Source organism: Haliaeetus leucocephalus, unplaced genomic scaffold, assembly GCF_000737465.1.
Source record: "Haliaeetus leucocephalus isolate CR32 unplaced genomic scaffold, Haliaeetus_leucocephalus-4.0 Scaffold173, whole genome shotgun sequence".
NCBI lineage: Eukaryota > Metazoa > Chordata > Aves > Accipitriformes > Accipitridae > Haliaeetus > Haliaeetus leucocephalus.
Window position 1 is genome coordinate 3,970,458 of NW_010972609.1, and position 24,403 is coordinate 3,994,860.

Genomic DNA, 24,403 nt, shown 5'->3' on the forward strand with positions numbered 1-24,403 from the left:
GAAAAAAAGCACCTGGCATCTCTTATTTAGTCCATAACCCAAACCCAAGATCATTCTCCTTCAAGTTTTAGTGACGCGATCTTTATGATTATCTTAATTTCATTAATTGTTTGACCTCACTCCTCTTTGTTACAGAGTTTAAGTAACTGGACTGGCCCATTACCCCAGGGTGCAACTCTGAAATTAGCAATGGGCTAATGGGCCAAAGAGGTAACTGGTAACCACTTATTACTGCACTTTTTTGTGGCTGTTAGCTGCAGGTCAGTTTGCATGTGTATGAAAAATACTCCAAAGTCTCACTCCAAATATCCTCTTCTTTAATTAATGTCTTTACTTATCAGATGCTTCAATAAAGTCTCCTGCAATCTAGTACATAATATGTCTCAAAAATACTGTGGGTTACCTCTTGACAGTGGTTGAAAAGGGATACGAGTACATCAGATTTAAATTTCTTAAGGGATGTTTTAAATAACATCAAAAAAACAGATTGTTAGGTCTGGCTAATGGTCTTGCATGGACTGGGGATTAGCATGGACAGCTTACATCCTTCTCAAATTCTGCTTCAGTCTAAAACCAGGCCCATGTGCTAGAGCAGCCTCAGGCTTGCCGTGACGTTCGGCTGCTTTCTGGATAAGTTTATTTGTCTTTTTCTCTACCACAGGGGAGAAAGAGAAGATCCCCTTAATTACTTTTCAGATGTTATTATCTTAGAGATATCTTTCCTCACCTACTCCTATCTCATATCAAGTGATGGGTTTTTTAATGTTTCTCTCTCTTTCCCCCCCTGCCCCAGTGACAGTGGAGATGACTGGGGAAACGTACAGTATTTCTAATTTTAGTTAAAGCTGTGTTTAGCAGAAAAATAGTAACACGTTGTTTTATCTTATGACTTTCCTAGCTGACGTTTTTGTTACATGTTCTGTTAAAGAATATGCATACGTGAGCAATGAAAACAAAACTGAATTTATGTGCCTTTGCAGCTGCGCATTAGTAAACTTATTTTAAGGTTTGCTAGTATCAGAACTTTTTTCTACCAATGTTACATGTAAAAGAAGACACGAAATGCGCAGAGGATCTAATTAATCTTTTTAAGTGGCTTACAAACTTGAATGTCATTGTGCAAGTACTCCCAAGGGAATTTCGCTACCCAAGGATATATTAGAGATTTATTTGAAAAATATTAATGTGGGTATCCTGCATACAATATGTTTTAGTAATCTACAGTTAGAAAGTTTCACTTGATATGTGTATATAGAGCCAAGTGGGAAACATGAGAGATAGTAAAGTGATTTTTTTTTTCTTTGAGTTGAGCAAAGGCATGGTTTGGAAAATATTCACAAAGAATATATTGATTGACTCTGAGCATTTTGGCCATTAATAGGAATTCTCTAGCAATTTGATTAAAAACATTGCATTGAATGACAAAGCATAAGAAATGCAGAATGGACTAGGGACAAAGGCATTCAAGTTCAATTTAGTCTTGAGCAAGTTAAGACATTACCTACTGGCCTACACCTGAAGTCTCATCATCTTCCAGAATTGTTAAGCTCCTGCTTATTCTACATTTATTATTTTATGTTAAAGTAATAATAACTAAAATTTAAAATAAAAAATAATAAATAAAATGGTATTTTATTGCCAATGAGAAAGTAATATAGTCTGAAGGAATGTCCTCTCATATAATGGAAAATGAGACGTTCAATTAAAATAAAAAAACAACTTTTAGTATCAAGCCTATATTTGTTCAAATCCCTAAAAGTTAAGTGGACGGTGCTTAAACTGAATGTTTCAAGTGGTGAAAAATGGAGTCATATAATAAATGACTACTGAATCTTCTTTATCACTAAATATTTTGAGGTAGTTTACAGATTATTTATAGAATCCTATTTTCTCATATCTTTTGAAAAATCATAGTCCTCATCTCTACTGATGGAACTGTGGTCATGACGTTAATCGTATTGTCAGGTATTTTTTTATAAGAACAATGGTCTTTATAAGAAGGAACTTAAACAGACAATTGGAAGCAGACAGAGTTTATTTTGGGAAAGCTTTCCCTACCAGGATTCCTACCTTTTCTTAAATCAATAAGAAAGCCATTTTAAGGCATGACTGGGGGAAAAAAGTCAAAGTCTCAAAAGGAAAAGCATTTCTCCAAGTGACCTCGTTTATGAAACTCAGCTTGTGGTTCAGAAGGATTCCAGCTTCACCGAGTAGGTCCTCCTGGGGTCTGTAACTCTTTTGGGTTCGGACATCTTTGGCTTTGTCTTCCTGAAAATGGAGATGTTTATGTCTGTGACTGTAATTTCAGTAGCTGGTTTGTTCACCTGGGAAGACTGTAATTGCCTATAAAGCATATTCTGACGGTGTATATTATTGCTGCTCTGAAGTGTAAGAAGTGTTACACAATGTTCATTATCCCACAGCTAATTGCTTTTTCCTTTGTGATGCCTGTAGAAAATCAAGACTGTTGCAAAAGGAATGTGTTTATTTGGTTGTTTCAGCTTCTTAAGTATTATAACATCAAAAAAACCCCCACCTTAAGATGCTTAAGTATCTTAATAGTTTTATAAAAGAAAGGTTTGATATTTTCTCTTCAGCAGTGAAGAATAGCCTGTTTTAAAACTTTAGAAATGGTGGAAAAATGAAGAGAAGTAGGTGTATTGATACATGAAGTAGAAGGTGTATTGATATATGTAGTTGTACCCTTGAGTATACAGCCATCTCTCTAGCCATCCTTGAACTTTGCATGCTACAAAATATTAGATATTCAAACTTGCCCGCTCTATAAGAAAAAGTGATGGTAAAATTTAGCTATTATTAAGGGAATGTGAAATTACAGGTTTGGATATAATGTAATGTAGGTGTTTGACTTGTATAAACTTATTAAGTTTTTTCTCTAATAATACTTCTTATATGTATGATGATCCAACAAAATCTTCTGTTTTTCAAACCTGATTAATTCTATTTCCTTTTCTTGTTGTTTTAGCTACAGTTATACTTACAATAGACATCTAGAGTTAATGCTAAACAAACGGTTATTAGAAGAAATTTGAAGTGAAATGATCCATATCAAGTGAGCTAGTTGCATTCTGGCATTAGACATAAGCGTTCATGAGTAACTAGGCCACTCACAAAATAGACTTCTGTTGTCTATCCCCAGTCTCTGATACCACGTTGGAGTAATATCTTGGCATCAGTGAAGTTGCTTTACACTGTGAATTTATTACATTGTCATACACACTAAGGACAGAAGAAACCGGTGTAGACATCTAGTCTTACCTGGAATATTTGCTACAAAGGTTTTCTGTAAAAATTTTGATGTATACCTTGATATTATGCACTTGTATAAAAACTCTGAGGACATCCATATCCTCAGTACCAGAAATTCAGGAAAAAGGAGTTATAAACACCTGACTCGGACATTCTTTCCTACCTTGCACATTGTGATCCAATGTAACTGAAGTCCAGATTCTGCCTGTTCTTACATGGATGTTCATTAGAAGAAAAAACCTAGGTAACTCTCCCTCTGTAATCTAGCTCAGCTAGGCAGAATTATAACCACCCCTTATTGTCAATTACCCTGGAGCGTATTTTGGTTTTTACATATCAGATAAAAGAGCTGAACAGACAAAATCTAGACCAGGACAGTAAATTTCATTACAGAATAATTTAGTATCTGACATATTGTATCATCATTGCTGAGTGGTCCTAGAAGCATTCTACTGCTCTGAGGAAAATGCCACCTGACTTTGCTGTCCAGCCCATTATTATTTATTATTTAAATTGGACTAATGTGAGTTAAGCTCTTTCCAAACACATTTTGTACTTCGAAGAGCCTGCATGGAAATATCTTTCCCTGTCAAGCCAATATATCACAACTGACTCCAGTGCAGCCCTGGCAAATTGCATACTGGCATGTAATCCAGGCAACAGCTCAAAATGATGAAGAAAAAGGACACAGATAAGCACATGACGTACTACTAAGTCAAAAGTTACTAAGAAAAATTGTGATTAAAGAAATGATGTGGAAACAAATTCATGTATTGGTAAACAGTACGTCCAACAGCTGCCTCTTTCCCTTGTAAATCCTGCCCGTTCTCTACTGTGAAGATTGCCACTACCTTGATGAAATTTGGGTTTAGACTACCTTTCATTATTCTAAATTATTTGCTATAGGAATCATTAGGCATAGCATCGAGAATTATGGAAAGCTTTGAAAGCTAGAGATATCAAAACTCAAGCTCTTATAATTATAGTCCTATTTTTTTAAATTTTCTTTTTTAAGTTCAGATTTTAGAATGATAACTACCTGCTTAATATTTCACCAATCACTTTATGCAAAGGGTCTTTAGGAGTACTGGGTCATTATGTGTGTTTCGTAGAATGGCTGTAAACCCACTTCGTATTTGTGGGAACAGAAATTTACGTCTCGGGTATTTGTAATTTGTCAGAAAACACACCCTCCAGAACAGAAGTGCTATAAGCTACAGATAATGGCATTTATCAAGGCTGAATTTATGTACAAGTACTACTGTGCTGTTTATTTAGGCATCATACTAACATGACTGTGTAACCATCAGTTTGGAAATATGTGATGGCATTCTAGCAGGAATGCATTTTCTGCAGTTTTAGTACTCTTCAAATATTGAGTAGAAGGGGGCTGAAATGTATAATTCCTAGTACACTGGCATAACTGTAGAGACTAGTAAGGGCTTTACAATTTTTATTTTTCTCCTCATAAATTTATGTTCTCATTACAGTAAGAAAGTACGAACAATAACCCCAGCTGTCTTTAATTTAGCTGTCCTGAGCATCCAGAGCAGTCCAGCTCCAGCTGATAGAGAAGACAGCAGAAAGAGCTGAAGAACCAAGGAGAACTAGCAGCCTAGCTGGTTTAAAGCAAGCTCTGTCTAGCCCCAGTGACATGCCGCTTGGTATTTTCTGATTCTCCTTGCTTTGTAGACAGATTCTGCAGCCTTTGCTGCCTTTTTTTTTTTTTTTTTTAGGACTATTTTAGATTTTTCCAGTAGTTACTTACTTGATTAGAAAAGCTCTCAACAGGAATGGAGATGAATGTTTGTGATATTAGCAGACCTGTGAGGCACATACAGCTGCATTTGCCAGGAGCAGATGATAAACTGTGTAAGTACAACTAATAGCTTACAGGCAATAAAGGGATTAATTCCTTTTAGATAGGAAAGCTTCCTTATATTTTAATTAAACAATGCAATAAAAAACCCAGTGCGTTTCTAAAATGCACGTTCTTTGATAGAAGCACACATCTATCAAGCAGACCTGGGAGTTACAATGCAAAAACCAACAGTATAATATCTTCTTCTTCTTTTTCCCCCGCTATATTTGCCATCATTTCCCCTGCCTCTGGTATTGCCGACATTGTTGTTAGTGCTTTTACTTTCTTTAAAGAACTCAAATAATAATACAACTGCAAAGCGCATCTACAAGCTCTACACCACCCTCTGCACATAATTTCTCTAACACTCTGTGGACTACTTCAAAGACTTTTGCTAATACCTTTAGTTCCTTTACTCTGTTTTACTATGAGGTTACTTTAAGTACATTAAGTATGGGCTCATTTAATTATTTGAGCTTTTTATTTATTACCTCTCCTATATTGTAGCTCCTGATAGGAAGTCGAGAAGTACTTATCATATTTCTTTCCTGTTATTCTTGAAAATATAATATTTCTATTTCAATTTCTTGTCACACATTTTGCCATGAAGGAATGTCTGTAATTGAAATATCAACCACTATGTTAAAATGAAAATCTTTGGGCTTTGAACAGGCTGCTGATTCTATATTTTAGTATTGCAAGGTCATATTCTTGGTCCAAACTAGAGATTGTGTATTCATTGAGTTACCCAGATCTGTCACCAACCAAGTACAATTAGAATGAAGATACCAGTGGTTATATGTGTGTTTATACAGAGATAAGTTTATTACTATATGATTTTATCTATTGTGATTTTATATTATGTTCTCTTTTCTGATCAAATAGTCTGCCTTTCAATAACCACGGAAAGTTCTCAATCCTTTTCTCTCTGCTTATATACAACGGGTTCTTCTGTGCCTATACAGTAAGCAACATCAGTGATTCACACACAGCAGGAAGAAAATCTGTCCCACTGCCAACAACAAACTCGTCATGAGTTTTTGGTCATAGCTTATCTGGCAGGAAAAAGTCAGTAAGAGGAAAATTTATTCGGTCATTGTTACTGATGCTCATGCTGTTGAAACTGTTTTAATTGATGAATGTTAGAGAACTCTGGGTCACAATTTCATTAGCTGCTCGTTGAATCCAACACAGAAGAGCAAGAAAATGTATTTGCAGATGGGATTGTGATTGCTCATATAGGCAATTGCTCAAATTTATTCAGTTACCTGAAAAAAATCTACATTCATATTTAGCAGATAGTCTAGTCACAACAAAAAAAAGTGACAAACAGATGAACAGATTGTATTTCATCTGACACATCTCCAAATCTAAACTTTGCTTAATCTTGGTTTACTGTGAAAAGACTGTGCTGAATGAAAAAGGGATGTGTGGCTCAGGGAATTAAAAAAAAAAAAAAAAAAAGCCCATGTAGAAATGTGGAAGGAAGTGAAATAAAATAATGTTGGTAATTTAACACTGGGAGGGAAACCTTTTAGCTTTAAGGATGCCTTTGAATTCAGAAGGCTAAGAATTGTGCATAATTCAGAAGAAATCTTATATGAAAGCTTGGGTGTATTATTTGTAAATTATTTTGCCTGTGCAATGATCAACGTGGGGCTATGGAATACCTCATCACTGAGGAAATGTGAGTAAGATAAGGAGTAAATCCTTCATGATTGCAAGGCAGCGCACTTGTGCTAGCTGAGCACTTAGCCTAAATTGTCGCTGATCCAGCGTGGGTGTATTATCTGTCGAGAGAAAAGAGCTGCTCCCTCCTTGTGCTTTGTGCTGCAAGTTGTGTCCTTGCTCCTGCCATTCGGCGCTTCTAAGGGAGGGCCAATAACCGAAGGAAACCTGCTGTCCTCTGTTCTTACAAAGGTAGGAAAATACAAGTTGAAGGTAGTCCTTTCCTACGTTTAGCAGTTTTACTCTGTCAAATATTGACAGAAAGTTCATGGAGAAACACTGAAGTAGACATTTCAGTGCGCACCATGTGCCTTTCGAATGCTTTTTCTTTAACCAGTGCCCTTCTGTATTTTGTGCCTTAGGGTGTATGGCACCAGTATGACGAAATAAGAAAACCTTTTGGATTAAATCTAGTTTCACAACACAGGATTCTGATGGTTTGCGCCACATCCATATGCATCTATAAAAGCTCTCCCTACTAAAAGAAGTGTAACCAAAATCCACCGTACCTGTCCTTAAACTTTGAGAATGCTACTCTTCACTCACAAGTTTTCCCATGGAGGAAGGGTATATATTGTTTTTAGTTTAATAGGACTATTATGTTTTTAGAAGTCCAAGTTTTGACCCTGTGCGCATTATTTACTGAACAAACCTGTTAAAAATTGATTACAGACCTCAAGATTTTTTTTTTTTCTGGTTGAGAACACTTTTTTTTTCTGGTTGTGATGTTCCTTTTCCATGTACTCCACAGCCCTTCGAACGTAAAGGATTCCTCAAATGATTTATACTGAAACCAGAAATAGTCTGACTGTATTTGCAAGCATCTTATACGCGTCCAAAACTACAGGTGTGTTTTATTCACATGAAGTTTTACCTTTCTGACATTTTATTCTTTTATTTTAAAAATTCAGTGAGATTTCCAGTGGTTTTAGAATAGCGACAGTTGATTGGGTCTTATATTGTGGTTTTGGATAATTTTCTGATTTTAGACTCATTCTGAAGATGCGTTAGAACTGCACAGTCCTTGAACATAGTCCTTTCTTGATAGCACATCTTACAGAAAGACAGTCCAGCTTCTCAGCTGATTTGTATCAAGATCTATGCTGATTCATATCAGTATTCCTTTGTTTAGGTGAGTGTTTATTTCTTTATTAATATTAAGGATCTGAGTCAGAATACCACATGATTCTTCCAATTCTCAGGTAATTGTGCAGGTTCAGGAAAAACTATTACATTTCTGGCACTCATCCATTGAAAGTGTGGGTACAGAAGAAACAACACTTGATTTGTCAGTACTTAAGATGGTTTTATAGCTGCTGTTTCCCTTTTAAAGTTTGAAATGAGATATTTAATATCTTTAGTAGCACGTCACACTCATCAGTTTTTGCAGAGTTTAGCCAATCGTTTTCCTCTGTTTATTAATTTTAAATTGCTGTACTATTGAATGAATACCAAAGGCACGCAGGATGGTACAGGGACTGTAGAGTACCATGCAAATTAATTATTTACATGTTGGCATCATCCGTTATCCAATAAATTACAGACACCAGAGTACTTCTAGCTCAGTAGTTGGGCTAGAATTTGGGCTCAGTTGTGCAAATGTTAACTTTGAGGGAACCAACTGCCTTCCTCTCAATTTCCAGTTGTGAATGTAATATCATAGTTTGGATCAACATGAGGTTTAGCATAGCTGTAGTTCCAAATTATGAGACATTTGAAAAAAATATCTGCGATTTGGTGATTCTGTGGTTGATCTTCCTTCATGTTTCTGTCACGATGTGGCAGAGCACTGGCCTGGAGAACTGCAAAGATAGAAAGAAAAGGTTAATGTCTAACTCCTATTGCAAACTGAGTGGGAGAAAAAAGTGAAAAAACAGCAGCTCACATGCATGATTTTAAGATTAGACTAGCCTCAGTAGAGTTGCATAAAATTGTTTCAATGTGAATTTAGAGCCAAAAATAGCAGAAGCACATCAGCTAGCTTTTGTTTGAAGTAATCTACAAAGCAAAGTTACTGACTTGCGTAAAAATTCTGTTGAAAGGCAGTAAAGTGGTTACATAAGTGCCAAAAGCAATTAAACTTGGTCAAGGTGACCCTTCATCCTCAAACAACAACATTGTGCCTGGATGTTTACAATATGTTCAGTGTACTATATCACACATGCTGATCTGAGATCTCCAATCACAGCAAACAAGCCTAAATCTCTATTAGGAAGACATTAAAAAACTCAGCTTATCTCCAGATACATCATTTAGAGATTAAAATGTAGGTATTACTTATTGAAGAAGTTTTGGTGGTTGTTTATTTTTTTTTCTGACAGTGCTAGGAGCTCTAGAGAAATGTAGAATACTGATGTGGGAGATATCTTAGCACATAATACAAATGAAAGTTCAGACCCACCCTGCTCTGCAGTTTAGTACTTGTTCAAATGATGTACAACCTGTACTCTGCAGTTGGATATTTTTATTTTTTTTTAACTTTTTAATACAACATATTTCTAAAGTTTTGATATTCCTATGCAGAATGTAAACTGCCGTTTACTTGCCATCCTGATTTATATCAGTTCCCATCTTTATATTTTAAATGCACGTGAAGTCTCAGGAAGCCTGAAATGTGTTCGCTCACTTCACTTGTGTGGGGCCTAAAAGAATACTTGCATTAGTTTGGAGATGGAATTATCTATGTATTTTAACCACAATATTCTTAACTTTGATGGACTGCTATTTCATTTATTGTCCCTGTGTGGGGTAAGCCGTGTAAAATGCAGCATGGACAACTGAATGAAAGAAAGTCCTATTATTATTATTTCCACTAATAAGTGATCCTGCAGTTTGCCATGTGGTACTCCTGTTTTCTCATCTGTGAAATAAGGGGCACTGTCTATGGCAAAATACAGTAGGAGAGCTATTTTGAGCATGCTGTTTGTTATCAGGTCCACACTTGTTCATTGTTCCAAATAAGTTTCAATTTATGATGTGACAAGCAAGCAAGAATTAAAAATAGGGAGACGATGGAGACAACCTCGCATGAATAACTCTATCCGCTGTTGTTAGTGACATGCAGACACATTATCAAAATGTACTATATTTGCTCTTTTTTACTTATCATTTGTCTCTAATGCCTCCTTCTTTTTTTCTTTTTTTCTTTCTTTTTTTTTTTTTTAATATTATACTGGTTGCATTTTTCCTTATATGCTTTCTGACAAGTTGTCCTTAATTTCTGGGTTTGGGGGTGTGGGTGGTTTGGGGCTTGGGGGCAGGTTTTTTTTGTTTGTTTTGTTTTTTTAATCAGTAGCCCTATTTAGGTGACAAATTTTCAGCTACCCTAAGGCTCTGATTTGCACAGGTCAGTCAGATAGTGCTCTGTATCCCTCTGCCATCGTTCAGCTACTCTGACTGCTAAATGGCTTATGAATCTGGGTTGGTCTTTGCAGGTGACATTACAAGTAGGTAAAAAGTATAATATCTAGAAACAGAGTGAGTGTTCTGGCAGTATTGAGAGGAACTTTAGGGGATTTTGCAGTGTCAAGCTACATACTCAGCACTATCGTCTTCAAGGTGCGCTGGGGAAAAATATTTTAAAATCTGTTGTTTATACTTAGAAAGATCTCCTGGAAATAAAGTTCCTGTAATACATTGCCAGACAGTCATAGAAGACCCTGAAAGTCATGCTGAAGTTTACTCTCTCTTTCTTGGATTTCAAAAATGTACTCAGAAACAAGATTTGAAGGACATTTTTGTTAGTGTAAAGCAACAAAACATAGTAGAGCTAATCCTGCCTTTTAAGAAATTATTAGAAAAATATTGATATCTGAGTGCATTTATCAGGTCTGTAGCATAGGTAATATTCTGCAGAATGGATCCTTTGAACAATTACGGGATATGAAAAGTAGATATAGCTTTTACTATGTCCAAACCCTGTTATTTCTCAAGTTGTCCCCAGTTCTTCTGCTTGACTTAGAGAAACAACGAATTAACACCTTATAATTGAAATACAAATGACTAATGATAGGGATGCCAGAAGTCTATTACTAAAGTCTTTTAACAGCACAATAATTAAAGAAAGTCTTGATGTGCTACATGGCAGATCCAGTCTTATTTCTAGGCCAACTACACAGAGCCTTCCATAATAAATGTAATTCTTTCCTTGGCCATTTTAGAGGTTATTCTACTTTTCCTTTTATCTAGGTAATACAGGTTTAGGTGTATGGGGTGCAATAAAGTGCCTTGAAAGCAGTTTAGCAATGATATTTTTATGCTCTTAAATATATCCAATGACATATACACGCCTATGTGATATAAATAAAGGTTTTAGGATCCACTTCTCTTGAGATATTTATGCAAAGGCTGTCTGTGGACCTTAACAACACACTATCAGATGAATTATAAAAATGTCTGCAGCATAACTTTATGTTAACCCAGTGACCTAACTGTAGCGCCATGAGATCTGAACTCAGGACTGAAATCCTGTAGTACTACACAAACGTTTTCTTTAAAATCTGTGACAGAATAGGAAATTAATCTAAGGGAAATCTCAGAACAGAAAGGTCATAGAAAAAAGGCTGCATTTAGGGATTTAAAAAGATAGAGGCGAGGGTTGTCTTATAGGAATCCCACCTTTTTTTGTAAGGCACTGACCCTCTTCAGTTCCCACTGAAATTGCTGCGGTGGTGCCTAGGAATTTGCAGGACCAAACCCCTAACGTGTTACCAACAGCTTTCCCACAGCAGTCAGCGGTTCTCCAAATACGTAATATGTATGCAGCTCACACTTCACTACATCACTAGAGGCAGCACTAGCCTTCAGAAAATGTTTGTATCATTAGCCCAGCTGACTTCAAAGAAAGCAAATTGCATAGCAATAGAGCATTTCTCTCCCCTATACAAGTCAGGATTAACAAAAGCTACACCTACGTGTGGAGTAGAAGACATCTAATAATAAGATGCCTTTAACAAGACTTGTTAAATTTCTGAACTGGTTTACGTGAAGTGTAATTTATCTCTTGTTCTTTAAGGCACAAACTTTCGTATATTGCTATACACTCATAAAATAGGAGATGTTTTTCAAAAGATATTTTTCTCTTATTTACATATCAGCCAAGTGATTACAATGAGCCAGAAGCTGTAGACAGCTGTGGGAACACCTACCCTGTTACAAACAAAATCCCAACAGATATCACATAAAGCAAATATTTTACCAATTCCACTGGCTTCTCTTATGGAATGCAGTGCCACTCGCTGATGATAATACTGAAATCTTGTATCGCTTTTTACTGACAATGTCATTTCCATTTCTATGGGTTCATTTTATGGGTTCTTATATATGTACAAATTTTAGCCTTGTATTTATGTTAGCATACTTTAAGTTTGCTATAGGAATAAGTTTGGGTTCGGCAGAATGTAAGCCAAGTGTCCTTTAAATTCACATTCCAATTATGTCCTCTACTAAAATAGAGCGGGTAAACAATAGGCTAAATTACTACAGGTAATAAATGAGAAATTATGTAGACTCATGATGCTAAATATGTTGCGTTTTCCTTGGATTAGCATAAAATTACTGGGCACAGGTGCTTTTGTAATTGGGACTCATATGGAAAACATTCGTGTTCAGTGACCCTCAAAGTTGAATAGCTGGGTTTTGTGGTGTTATTACGATGCAGTGCCATTTCAAGTAATGTCAGAATGCCATCTGTCCTCACATTTCAATAGTTTTTCTTACATTACAGAAGACTTCTATATATATTTAGCTGCAGATCTCAGTTCTGTTATCTGCAGAAAATGACGAATGTCTTTTTTTATTAAGAATCGTTCTCGTAACGGCACAAGCTCACGTCACCCAAAAGCGTACGGCAGTAGAATTGCCCTGTAAACAGGATGCACTTGACTATCCTCTACAGTAAACTGTTAATAAATTTCAGACTTACACAGGTTAGTTTTCTTATCACAGGAATCAAGCTGCACTTTAAATGATGTATTTGTTTTTGTTTAGTTTGACTTGAAGTCATAAGAAGGCACAGTGAAAAAAATGCAAGCTTGAAATATCTGGCAGCCAGAATGATCTTACAGAGCAAATTTAGCTTGTCAGAATGTGCCCAAACTGAAATTTTGCTGGGCTATTATTAGGTCTTATCTAGATCTAATGGGAGTGATTAAGGATTTCCAAGGCTGTAAGAGCCTTCAGGAAATGCTGTCTGATTAGTTCTAGACTTCGGACTGTTCTTTGGCCGGTTGTGATTTTCTCCACCCTATTAACGTGAAAGAGGAGTAAAATTAGTCTAAGCATAAGCAGTTTAGGACCAACAATATTTTGGGGGGAGGTGGTATATGGAGGTATTTGCAGCTTTAGAGATAGTAACAGATGTAAACTGCCGTACACTGTTTTATTGTTTTAACTTTCTGGTTTTTTCATACAAAAGATTCTAGTAATAGAAGAGTGAAGTATAAAACAAGAGAACATAGAATTGCTACAGTGAACCAGTAAAGACTAAAAAAGTTGCAGGTAATCAAATAGTTTTTAATGCTCTGCTTTCAGATTATTACATATTTATACAAACTCAAAAAGTATCAGTGTCAATCCTATTGTTCCACCCTCTGCAAAGAGGGGAGTAGAATTGTTGTTCTTTTCTCTGCTTTATTTCTATTTAGAGCACCTGATACCTGGGGCATTATAAACATTTACTTTAGAAACTACTGCATAGGCTATTCAAGACTTGTACAACTTCAGAACAGAACAAGTGCTTCACAGTGAATAGTTTATTTAACTAATTTTTCTGGGTTTTTTCCTTTAAGCCATCACGAGCCATCTACAAGTAGTTTTCTTCTTGCTACTATTATTATTATTAGGAAATATTCTAAGACATAAGGGCCATTCAACTCCTGTTAAAAATAAAAAAAATAAAATACCAGGGAGTTGGCTCTTTACTGTCCTTTGTGCAAGTGAACGTCTACTCTGTTAACGACAGAGTGTTTTGAAATATAAAATGGATACTGTCAAAAAAAACCCAAACCCAATGCAAAAGAATAGTGCATGCTCTGGAGAACTTGCAGTGACCTTCAAGCCTAAACATTGGCAAGTGTAATAACAGTTTGTTCAATATTAACTGTGTCTTCTGGAAGAAAGCATAGGAAAATACATACAAAAAAGAACAAACTCGTCACTTTCTTTAACGCTCATGAAATTGCCACCTTGTGGGACTTATAGAATGATCAGATTGCTTTTTCCTTAAATACTGGAAACATACCTTTTAATATCATAGTTTATTGAATTTTCTTTTTATCTTGTCAGTTAGGAAGAATAAGAACCAGGACGTTAGCATGACCTCATTAAAAAATGAATTTTGTAATTAGACTGGTGATATTTGATCTTAATCTTGTGCTATGTCTTTCTTCTCTCACACTTGTGCACACACATGCAATTATAGCTAAATGAATATATTATTTATATCAAGATTATATATCATGCTATATATTAGATATTATAAATTATTTATAATTATATAAAATTATATATGGACACATGTGGGGTAGGTGTGCATTAAGCACTACTTAGAACTACTTAGATTCTTTTATGGTGGTCATTATTGATTAAAACATAATTTGGACTGTAAATGTTTAGCCTCACTAGGTTCCAAAATTGTGTGATATATGGGGTTCTCTTTAGTGTTTAATTTTCCTGAACAGCCTACTTAACAACCGACTCCAGTAATTTCAGTATTTCATTGTCTCATATGTTTCATACAAACATATGCCTGTCTGTTATGTGACAAGGAGATGGTGATGTTTTGTCCTCAGCTTAATGTAGATTTATGGGTTTCACAAGGTCATACAAGGAAAACTGTTTCTAAGTTTTGTTTTCAGTTAATTTCAGTAGTTTTGCCCGTCTCTCATACAATCTTAACAGAATTTTGGTTTGTTTACTTTTGCTTAATCTTCTCAAAGCATGTGACTTAGATATCCTCTATCCTGTTTGCAGTTACATATAAGTACGTACATCATTTTGACTCTGGGTTGAAAATGGAGGTACAATGAATCATCACAGAGCTGCTTTTATTGATCCTGAGAAAACTGATTGCATACATTTTCATGAGGGTTTCCCCCCCCTCAACTGCATTGAAATATAAATAAGAAACTGCAGTTGTTACAAGGAAGTGAGGCAACTGAAAATGTTGGTTTAAGGTTCTACTAGAAAACATGTATTTAAATTACCTGAAATACGCAATGCTTTCAAAATAAGCTGTGTTAGAAAAAACCAGCAGAATTCAGAGCGCAATGAATGATAAACAGGTGTGGCTGCTTCTTGTTTGTGCATAGCTAGGTATTTGGGGAATTGTTTTAAATTGGATCCATTGCCTATTTAGAAGTCCTAGAATAGCTCTCCAGCTATTCTGTAGAAGGGCAGTGCTCTCCATCAAGTCCTGCCTCCTTTACCAGCCCCTTGCATCTGTCTTGGAGTTATCTGGGTATCAACTTAAACACTACATGCCTGAGCATAGTTAATGGAGTTCCACTCCATACTGTAAATGCAAATACATTTTGTGTGTTACCTGAGGAAGGTGCCTTATTATTTGCATCTTCTGTTTCTGTGCTGCTTTCTTATCTTTAAGCACGTTTGTGAGTTTGCCGCGCGTTATGCTGGACTCCCCAGGAGACGGTGCTTTGCTCTGGTCTCTGACAGTAGACTATCATCCTCCAGCTCACTGGAGTTCAGGCAGCACTGTACTGGCCTTAGTGTAGGAAGGATGTTCAATTAGAGATGGGTTCCACTGGTTTGAGGTGTTAGTAACTAGTTTTTTCCCAAGGAGATTGACTTTAACTGGAAGAATTATGTACTAGGAAATACTACAAACAGTGCTTGAAAACTTCAAGGTATCTTCCCTAGCTCTTGACAAATGAGACTTTTTGAATTTTTTTTTTTTTCATTCTTTTAGAGTAGGTTTTTCAAGAGAGGAAGGACCCCAGAACACTTAGAAAAATTTAGAAACATTAATGTCCATATTATGTCCAACATAATATACTATTGGGAAGCAGCTGTACGTGTGAGGGAAAATTCTGCACTCATAGTAATGTTATGAAAAGTACGATTCAGGAAATTAACATCTAAATATGTCATCCATCATCCCAAATGATCTATCTGAAAGAACAAGTCCTTTCCCTCTGATGGATGTTCCGCCATTTGAGGTTATTGTGAGTGTTCATCTCAGAGAAATTCCATTACAACCACCACAAATGCACGTGAAATGTGAAGAAAAGAAAATGTGGTCTGTCGGTATCCATGTTAAGGATGTCCTAACAATTTTCACTTCTAATGGGAGTAAAGTTGTCCTACTTTACTTGCAAAACTTCTGATTGTTGTGCTCAATGCTCAGTGTTGGCATAATATATACCAGTAAGCAGCTATTTTCCAATTTAAAGATATTTGAATATAGTGCAAATAAAAAAAAAAAAATCAAGGGCAATTCTGTTTACTTAAGAAACAGTATGTAGAAGTTGAAAGATCTGGTAAATTGTAGGATTTGCAGTCCTTTGAGAAGAATTGCCCTACATAAATGTAACTCTGTAGATGTGCATTAAATAGAAATAAAAACTGAGCTATGTCTCTCCCACTTATTGTTGAATAATATTGACTGTACAATAGAGAAAAGCTAGTTACCTCTACCGTAAACACAGGCAAATATATGTATATACATATATGATGACCATCACTGTCATAGGTATATTTAGGGTGATTACTGTTACTAGAATAGGACTCCTCATTTATTTCTGCATAGGACTTAAACTGTGGAAGATTTTAAAGTCAGGATAAAAAGAAATGTGACACAATGATTTCCTTTATACTATACGTAGATATTAATACATAATTATCTGTGATTCCTGTTGTGGAAAGACATAGTAGATACTCAATTACTTTAAAATATCTGAAATTTGTAGGGCTAGGAGGGTGAGTCAGAAGTCTATCATACAATCCAAAACGCTGCTGTGGACTTCTGTAATTGCAAATGGTGCTACTCAAAAAAGAGGGGGGAAGGAAAAGGTGATAGGATTGCCACCTTTTTCTTGACTGAAATAAATATGCGAGGCATTACATGGCAATTGGCCTGTGTGCACATGCGATATACAAAGTCCCTGGTTTCCAGGAGCAGTCAGACAGAACTGACTTTGGAAAGGAGATATTTCTGGCTCTTGCGCTGTGCACCTTGCCCAGAAAAGCTCTGACAACTTCATCCACCTGCTACGTACAAAACTGCTCTAGTTTTTTCACAGTAGGTGCTACAAATCCTCGAGCAATTTTGGATTGCCTAGACATGACAATAAGCCTTTTCCATCCCAGAGGAGTAAGACATCTCCCAGAAGAACATAAACCGAGTGCACTGAGAAGCGGCGATGACTCAGGCCTTGGTCGTTTCCTATTTGTAGCCCCTTTGCGGACCATCTCCTGAGTAACCTCAGTGGAGGTGGGCGAATAGAAGCGACCCCCAGCCCGGGAGGGTCTCTGAGGTTGGCCAGACGGATGTCACGAAGCGCAGCCAGGCGCAGTGGGCATGCCCGAGACACGCTAGCGAGTCTTTGCTGTAGGTAGTTTCTGAGTGTTTGTAAAAAGTGAAGCTTTCGGTAGCAAAAAAATGTGTTTCTGGGCAGACTCCAATGATTTCTGCATTGAAAGTTTATCAAAACAGGCTATGAATATGCATATCAGGACATTGCCCATCATTAGGGAAAAATCATCATGGCTCTCTGAACTGCTTTGGTGGGGGTTTTTTTGGTCCTTGGGTATCATGAACTTGCACTCTGCCAGAAACTGCTTAGTTTGTTTGCTTACATTCAAAATGCTGTGCAATCTTCCTGTTAGATCAGTATGAGTATCCTTAATTTTTATTTTTTTTTAACATGGAAATTGAATATCACTAGAAACCCTTAGTGTAGAAAAGAGTAGAATCTGTGACAGTCTAAGTAACAGGAAATAAATGTGTTGATGGAACCCACATTTGTGTTGGCAGGTCATCTGGCAAGCAGTCCTGTCAACAGCGCTCTGGCATCTCACATGAACAAATGCTGACTAGAGAGTAAGAGTTGTGCAGTCACGCCAAAAAAGCCATGTGGGAAGAAGAAAGATCTGATAAGACTATTTCTAACATAGGAATGAATTGAACTACACAACAAAGTCAAAAACCTTTTGAAAGATGGAATTCAGTTGACCTAACTTTGCAGGTTTATTTAGCAGTTAAGGTGAGGGCATTATAATAACAATGCACGCTTTGAGAAGCAAATTTGTTTGATAATAGAAATGAAAAATATATAAAGCATAACTGAAGGAAATTTCAAAGGCATGAAACAGAATTGGGCTCTGTCATTTATTCCAGCGCAGACTTTGGAAGACAACTCAAAGAAATAACGAGTTTGGCTTGCCTCCCTGTCATAAGTATTCTGCAAGTTTTGCTGCAAGCAAAGCGCACACCAGTGGAGTCTAGTTTCATCTGCAAGCATATACATTAAATGCACTGTAAACAATTTTGCGTATTTCAAGTATCTGAAATGTAAAGCTTGGTCTTTTGTCAAGTTTGTAAGGTCTCACCAGGAAGATGCTGTAATTTCTAAATTATTTTGAAGAAAAAAAGATAAAAGGGTTGGGGATCCTTGAAAAAATGTTCGCATGCGAAATCCTGTATTGAAAATCTTTGAGGAGGGTTCAGAAAGCTCTAAGCAAATTAGGAAGGAGTTCAGAAACTGTTTCCAAACCATTTCACCGTGGAACACTTGATGGCATTTTTATTAGGTAAGCTGTCAGTCTAGTAAATAGGCTTCATTCAGACAAATAATAGCATATTCATTTTTTATTAGGAGAGATTATTTTTAATAACAAAGGATCTTGTTTGCAAAGTCTACCTCAAAGACTCCCACATCATCAGCAAACAGATAAGCCTTCAAAAATGTTAATTTTTATTTTTTATTTATTTTTTTTTTTCAATGTAAGAAGTCAGTCTTTGTCTCAAAATGTTACAGATTAGAAGTACCTACATAAGATGCAAGAAAGCCCTGTGGTGTTCTGGCCATAAGGACAGAACTCAAATTTAGACGACCCAGCCAGGGCCTGGCAAGACACGTTGCCCTCTGTTCTGCTGCGAGAAATGTGGTGATGTTTTAAACTAGAACTCAAGACGTGCAGATCAACGTCAGCTCAGGGTAACAATATGAAAAATAATTGGAGATGATGGTTGTGCAATAACCGAAGGGATGCAGTGTTTATCCATTAGTAACCAGCCAGGGAACGAAGCAGACCTGTTGCTGCTCCCTAGCTTAGCTGGTGTCTGAGCAGTGCAGCTGTGGCAAGTGATTTTTAAAGGCTGTTACAGAATCCGATCCTACTGGTTAGAGGTAATCATCTGAAAATTGAAACACCTCAAAAAATCATTAGTTTTGGGAGAGAAAAAAGCGGAAGACTTCTAAGACATAATATTGCACTTGACTATTTTGAATATTGAAGAGGGTGAGAATTGGAAATTTTCCTGGTTTCCCCTTTCCTAGAGGTAGGAAACGCTGTAGATGTTTGAAAACTTGACACTGGGTACGTGCTTTCTTGATGACAGCCTCACCGAAATATCCCAAACTTGCCCTTGTTCTGTAGAAATGAGTACAACATACTGAGAAATTGGGTATATCTGCTACGTATATAAATTGCTAAGGTACAGTCTTGAGCAGGAATCAAATTCTGAAATGAGAGGCACTGTGCACAGGCATTTATTCTCCTGAGTTAATAAGGCTTCAAGCTGGCTGGTTTTCCTGGCATCCCACGTGGATTTACTGGTTCAGGTAGTCAAGAAATCAGGTGAATGTGTGTACTATTATTCACTGTACATATGACTCTTATTTAATGGGAAGAAATTTAAGTTTGCAGAACTGCAATAATTCTTTCAGTCCAAACAGGCTAATCACTCAATACAGGTATGAAATGACATTCGTTATTTAACAAAACAATTATTTATATTGATCTTTTTTTTTTAATCTGTTCACCTCCTCATTGCTTTTTCTAGTAGTCAATTGCTCTACAAAACTAACAATTCCTCACTGGAGAGCTGTTAAACAGAGACTATATTGCAAATAGTAACCAGCTGGGTTTGTTTTCTCCTGTTCTCCATCAGTTTTGAAAACTTGGTATTAGCAATTCAACGCAGTGTAAGAGACATGAGGAAAGGATGGTTCAAGCTTTCAGAACTGGTGTCTGAAGTTCTAACTTTTCTTTGCAGACAAATTAGTTTGATTTGTTCCCTGTCCCCATTTCCCTGAAGAGTTTCAACATAACTTGCAGATGATTTGGTGGAAGCCAAATCCCTAAGCATAGTTACAAGCTCTTCATGATCTGAAACTTATAATGAAAAAAGAGGCTCATAAATGCTATTTTTAAAATTTGATTATTTTCTGGGAACATATTGTATAAGAGTAGGAGTAAGTCATTACGTTTTGATTTGGGTTTGGGGTGGTGGTTTTTGTTATTTTGGGGGTTATTTTAGCAAAGGTATATTTTGGAAACAGTTACAAATCTTATGTAACTTACATTCCTTCCATGAATTTCAGTGGACTTTGAATTAGACACTTGAAGGTGAACGCTTTTTAAACAAATAATTCTGCAGAACTAAGAAGAACAAGGTGGTGATCGTAAAGACCATCTCATGACTATCAGCAAATTATGGTGCATCCAGCTGTTTTAGTTACTTTATGTCTCAGCAGAGTACGCAGTTGTGATGTACAAGCAATGATACATGTATCAGGATATCAAGTTAATTTAGCAATACATTTTCCAGATTTCACTGATTTTTGAAATAATTCCTTGTGGTGCTATGCCATGGTCTAGTATTTAAGACCGCAAAATTATGAAGCTGTCAAGGTAAATTAAAAAATACTGACTTATATAAATATAGCGCAAGCTCCATATAAAAAAAGCAGTGCATATTCTTCCTGTTCATGTCCCTTTGAATATTAAAAGTTGCAGGAAATATGGAAAAACATGCCTAAAATGGCCAATATTTCAGTGGAAGGAAATTCACCGCTTATATAAAGTGGTAGCCTGGTTTGTAGAGTAACTGCCCCGTATAGCAGTCCATTTTGAGTGTAAGGAGGTAAGTGAAAGGCATAAAACGGAACACATTTTGCCAGCTCACAATGACGTGAGGTCCCAGCAGGGAGAGACTGTAGACAGCTGAAGTAAGCTAAAGCAGTTCATAAATGGCTTCAACTCAGGGCCTAAATCTTTCCCAGAATCCCCAAGAGTCAGAGGAATAAGAGTTCTGAAAATGCTGCGCTTTTTTTTCCCCTCCTTTACCCATACCCCCTCCAAATGTTTACACAAAATAAGATGTAATTTAACTTGTACTTCATTATGATCTTGCTTAGTAACATACAAAGCAATATCCCACCAAGTCATTTTGGCGTGGTCAGTTTTCAGGTACAAAGTCTTGATTACTCCTATGGAAGTAATCCTTTACAAGGGAGTGCTTTAATGAGAATGTGTATTAAAACATTCCCTTCATAAAATTTGCTGAAAATGCAGCCTATAAAGTAGTTAACAGTTTGCAATATCTGACCCATTGATTTTTTTTGTCCTTACCTTGATTTTTCAAATGTGACTTAGATATCTGAAATTTTATCTATAGTAACCTTTTCTTCTCTTCTTTTCTTTTCTTTCCTATGTCCAGCAAAATGCCTCAGCAGAGAAGGAGAACCTTCATGTGGCCTCAAGAAAGGAAGAAAATCAGAGCATCCAGGAGTGCGATTCTCAAGATGTAAGCTTAGCTCACCTAAAAATCAGGGTCTAATCTAGATTGTATGAAAACATTAATGCCTTAGGCGATCATCCATGTGACTTACTTTTCCTAGTCAAACTGGTACGTATATTTTATAAGCCAGCTATGTTCTGCATTAAAGTGCTGAGGAGCAAATGCTCTTCGCTGTCAATCTCTGCAGGTATGCTCTCTGGGTTTCTTTTAAAGGCTACTCAGTAGAACTTGTAGGGTTGTTGCAGGAAGAGCAGGAGTGGAAAAGATGTGATCTGCTGTTTAACCATTTCAAGAACTGGCTTGTTCCTGGTTGAGAAGTTGCTGCATTATAGCGAGAGGCAGAACCTTGTTTACGTGATGTTTCCACTAATAATCAGGCACAGCTGTCACAGATGCTTCATTTGATAAAACAAAACCTTTGGGGAGATGTAAGAGGTGACAGCATAATAGTTGAAAGTATGTAATCTCGTCCACTGCCAGTCTAGGAAAGCCGCAAGCTGTGTTTTTCTTATGACACGTCTGACAGAAACCTAAATCTGTTGCTTTTACTGAGGCAAAACTCTCATTCAAACAGCCTGGTGGGAGCTGTTAACAGAAATCCCAAATGCATGTATTATGGCTGCAATTATAATGATACAAATAAACCAGGAAAAAACAGAAAGAATGAGAGAGACAAAATTTGTTGAGAGAATGTTTTGGCTGCTCTGTAGTCTAAAAAGTATGGTGCTACCTTGACTAATTTGCAGGCGAAATATAGAAGACAGCAGGAAAAAGCCTGTCACAACGGCTCTTGATTGAACTACTGAACACATTGCCTTCCGCCAAACGTAACCAACTCCTGCGGAGGTAACTGGGTAGCTTGCTGGTAGCAAGCATAGCAATGTGAAGAAAAGTTTGGAAAACAAATCTCAGATAATTCAGTATCCAACAAATTGTAAAAATCTGTACATATTATCCATTTATTACAAATATGTTTCTAGTTTTATTGATTATCAATTCTAAGTGAGTTTCCCTCTGCCACGTCCTCTAGAGGGGGGCAGAGACAAGGAGAAATTGTGTATCCAGAAGAAGAGTCCATAATTTGCTGTTGTGCACCTTTCTTAATGTCTAAAGATGAAGGAAACTTCATTTCTTACTAAGAAAAATTGAAAGAGGAGAAGAAAGAATAAGGTGTAAAATTCTAAAGTCAGAGTGAACTCCATTTAGATTATGACTAGAGGTTGGTAACCATCTGGGAAAGTTATGGGAAGTTTGATGGAATATGGGTTACTTTAGGTAGAGGCTGAATTCATTTAGGCTGAATAATTGTGGAAAGAGATTCAAGCAACTTTTTTTTAGAGAAATGAATACATTAAAGCAGGGAGCAAAAAAAAAAAGTTGTTAAAGCATTTCACAAATCAAGAGAGAATTTAATTTCTGTATCAAGTAATGCAACAAAAGATACCTAAAAGACCTACTTTTCCTACTTTTCCATAAAATCAAGTATTTTGATTAGGGTGTGATTGGTGTCTTTTTGTGCTCCTAGCAACTAGTATTTTTAGCCATTTAGTCAGCACGGTATGCTGCTGGGTATGAAAAATTGGTCTGAGAAAGCAGAAGACTCTAGCTGGAGTTAGAAGTCTTGGGCAGTCAAACTATTTTTCAGGATTCAAGTTAAGTTAAAATCTAACCATGTTCCCTGCCTTCATCTAAGTAGCATTATAATGCAAAGAAAAAGAAATTAGGCTATCTATCTAAATTTGAGTGAACGGTTTAAGTTTTATATCCTTTAATCTCTCAATAAGCATATTTTAAGACCAATTCTATATTGTATGGGACATTTCCTATAAACTTTAAATCTTTAAGGTCTGTTAAATCTGTATTTGACAAAACATCCTGTGTGGAGGAAAAATTAGTAAAATTAGAGAAAGCATACCATAGGGGTATTCAAATTCATTGTGCCCTGCTAGATAATGTTCCTTATTGGAAAATTAAGCAGGCAAGAGTTTTATCAGTCTCATCTTGCTTTCAAACATTTTGAAGCTAGAAATTAATTTTCCGACTGAAAAATGGGTATATTACAGAGTAGCCGTAGTTGCATTCTGTTTGCATTCAAAAAAAAAAAATCAATCTAGGTTTGACACTAATACACAAAAAGGTGTCTGTGATATTTTTTTGTGCTGTGCTTGCAGTGTTTGTTGACGGGAATGGCTTTGGGAGCCAAGTTACAAAAAAGATTGTTAGGAGAGCCACACCTACAAGCAAGGAAGCCATGAAAAGTCTGGTATTTATCCCAACTAGAAACAGAATCTCCAGTGTAATTAAAAACTTACAGGTACAGGAAGACATGTTTTCTTCACAATAGGTGGGACTTTTAAGGTGTATCTTTTTTTTATTCATTCCCACGTTGAATTGGAAATAAAAATTGTTCAGATTGCTTTTTGTTCATATAAAACCAATCAATTGGTGTGATTCAAGGAGAATTCCAGGAGTTAGTTCTTGTGGAGATAGCTGCAAAGCAACAGCCAGCCAGGAGCTCTTCTGAAGTGCAGCAGCATGGCCTCTGGCCCGCCGGACGAACTCCAACAGTCCGGTCAGTCCTAAAGGTGAAAGAGTAGATCTACGCATATAGCTCAGGTAATACACAATATACATAATGTTTTAGAGAAATACTTATTTTCAAATTGTGGCTGCATTCAAAGTACTGGATTTTCTTGCCAGAGGGACGTTAAACAGTTACTTTCTCAGAGAATTTTCTCCATTTCTATGCTACCATCTCCCCGCTGACCTGTGAAGTTTTA

At 36.5% G+C, this 24,403-nt stretch overlaps 1 protein-coding gene across 1 annotated transcript in view; it reads left to right on the top strand.

The window, feature by feature from the left end:
* Positions 1-24,403, top strand: part of LUZP2 (leucine zipper protein 2) — a 204,193-nt gene that overhangs the window by 168,217 nt on the left and 11,573 nt on the right. The window contains exon 10 of the mRNA XM_010563716.1: positions 21,543-21,629. Coding sequence (XP_010562018.1) covers positions 21,543-21,629 — 87 coding nt within the window. The remainder of the gene's footprint in view (positions 1-21,542; positions 21,630-24,403) is intronic.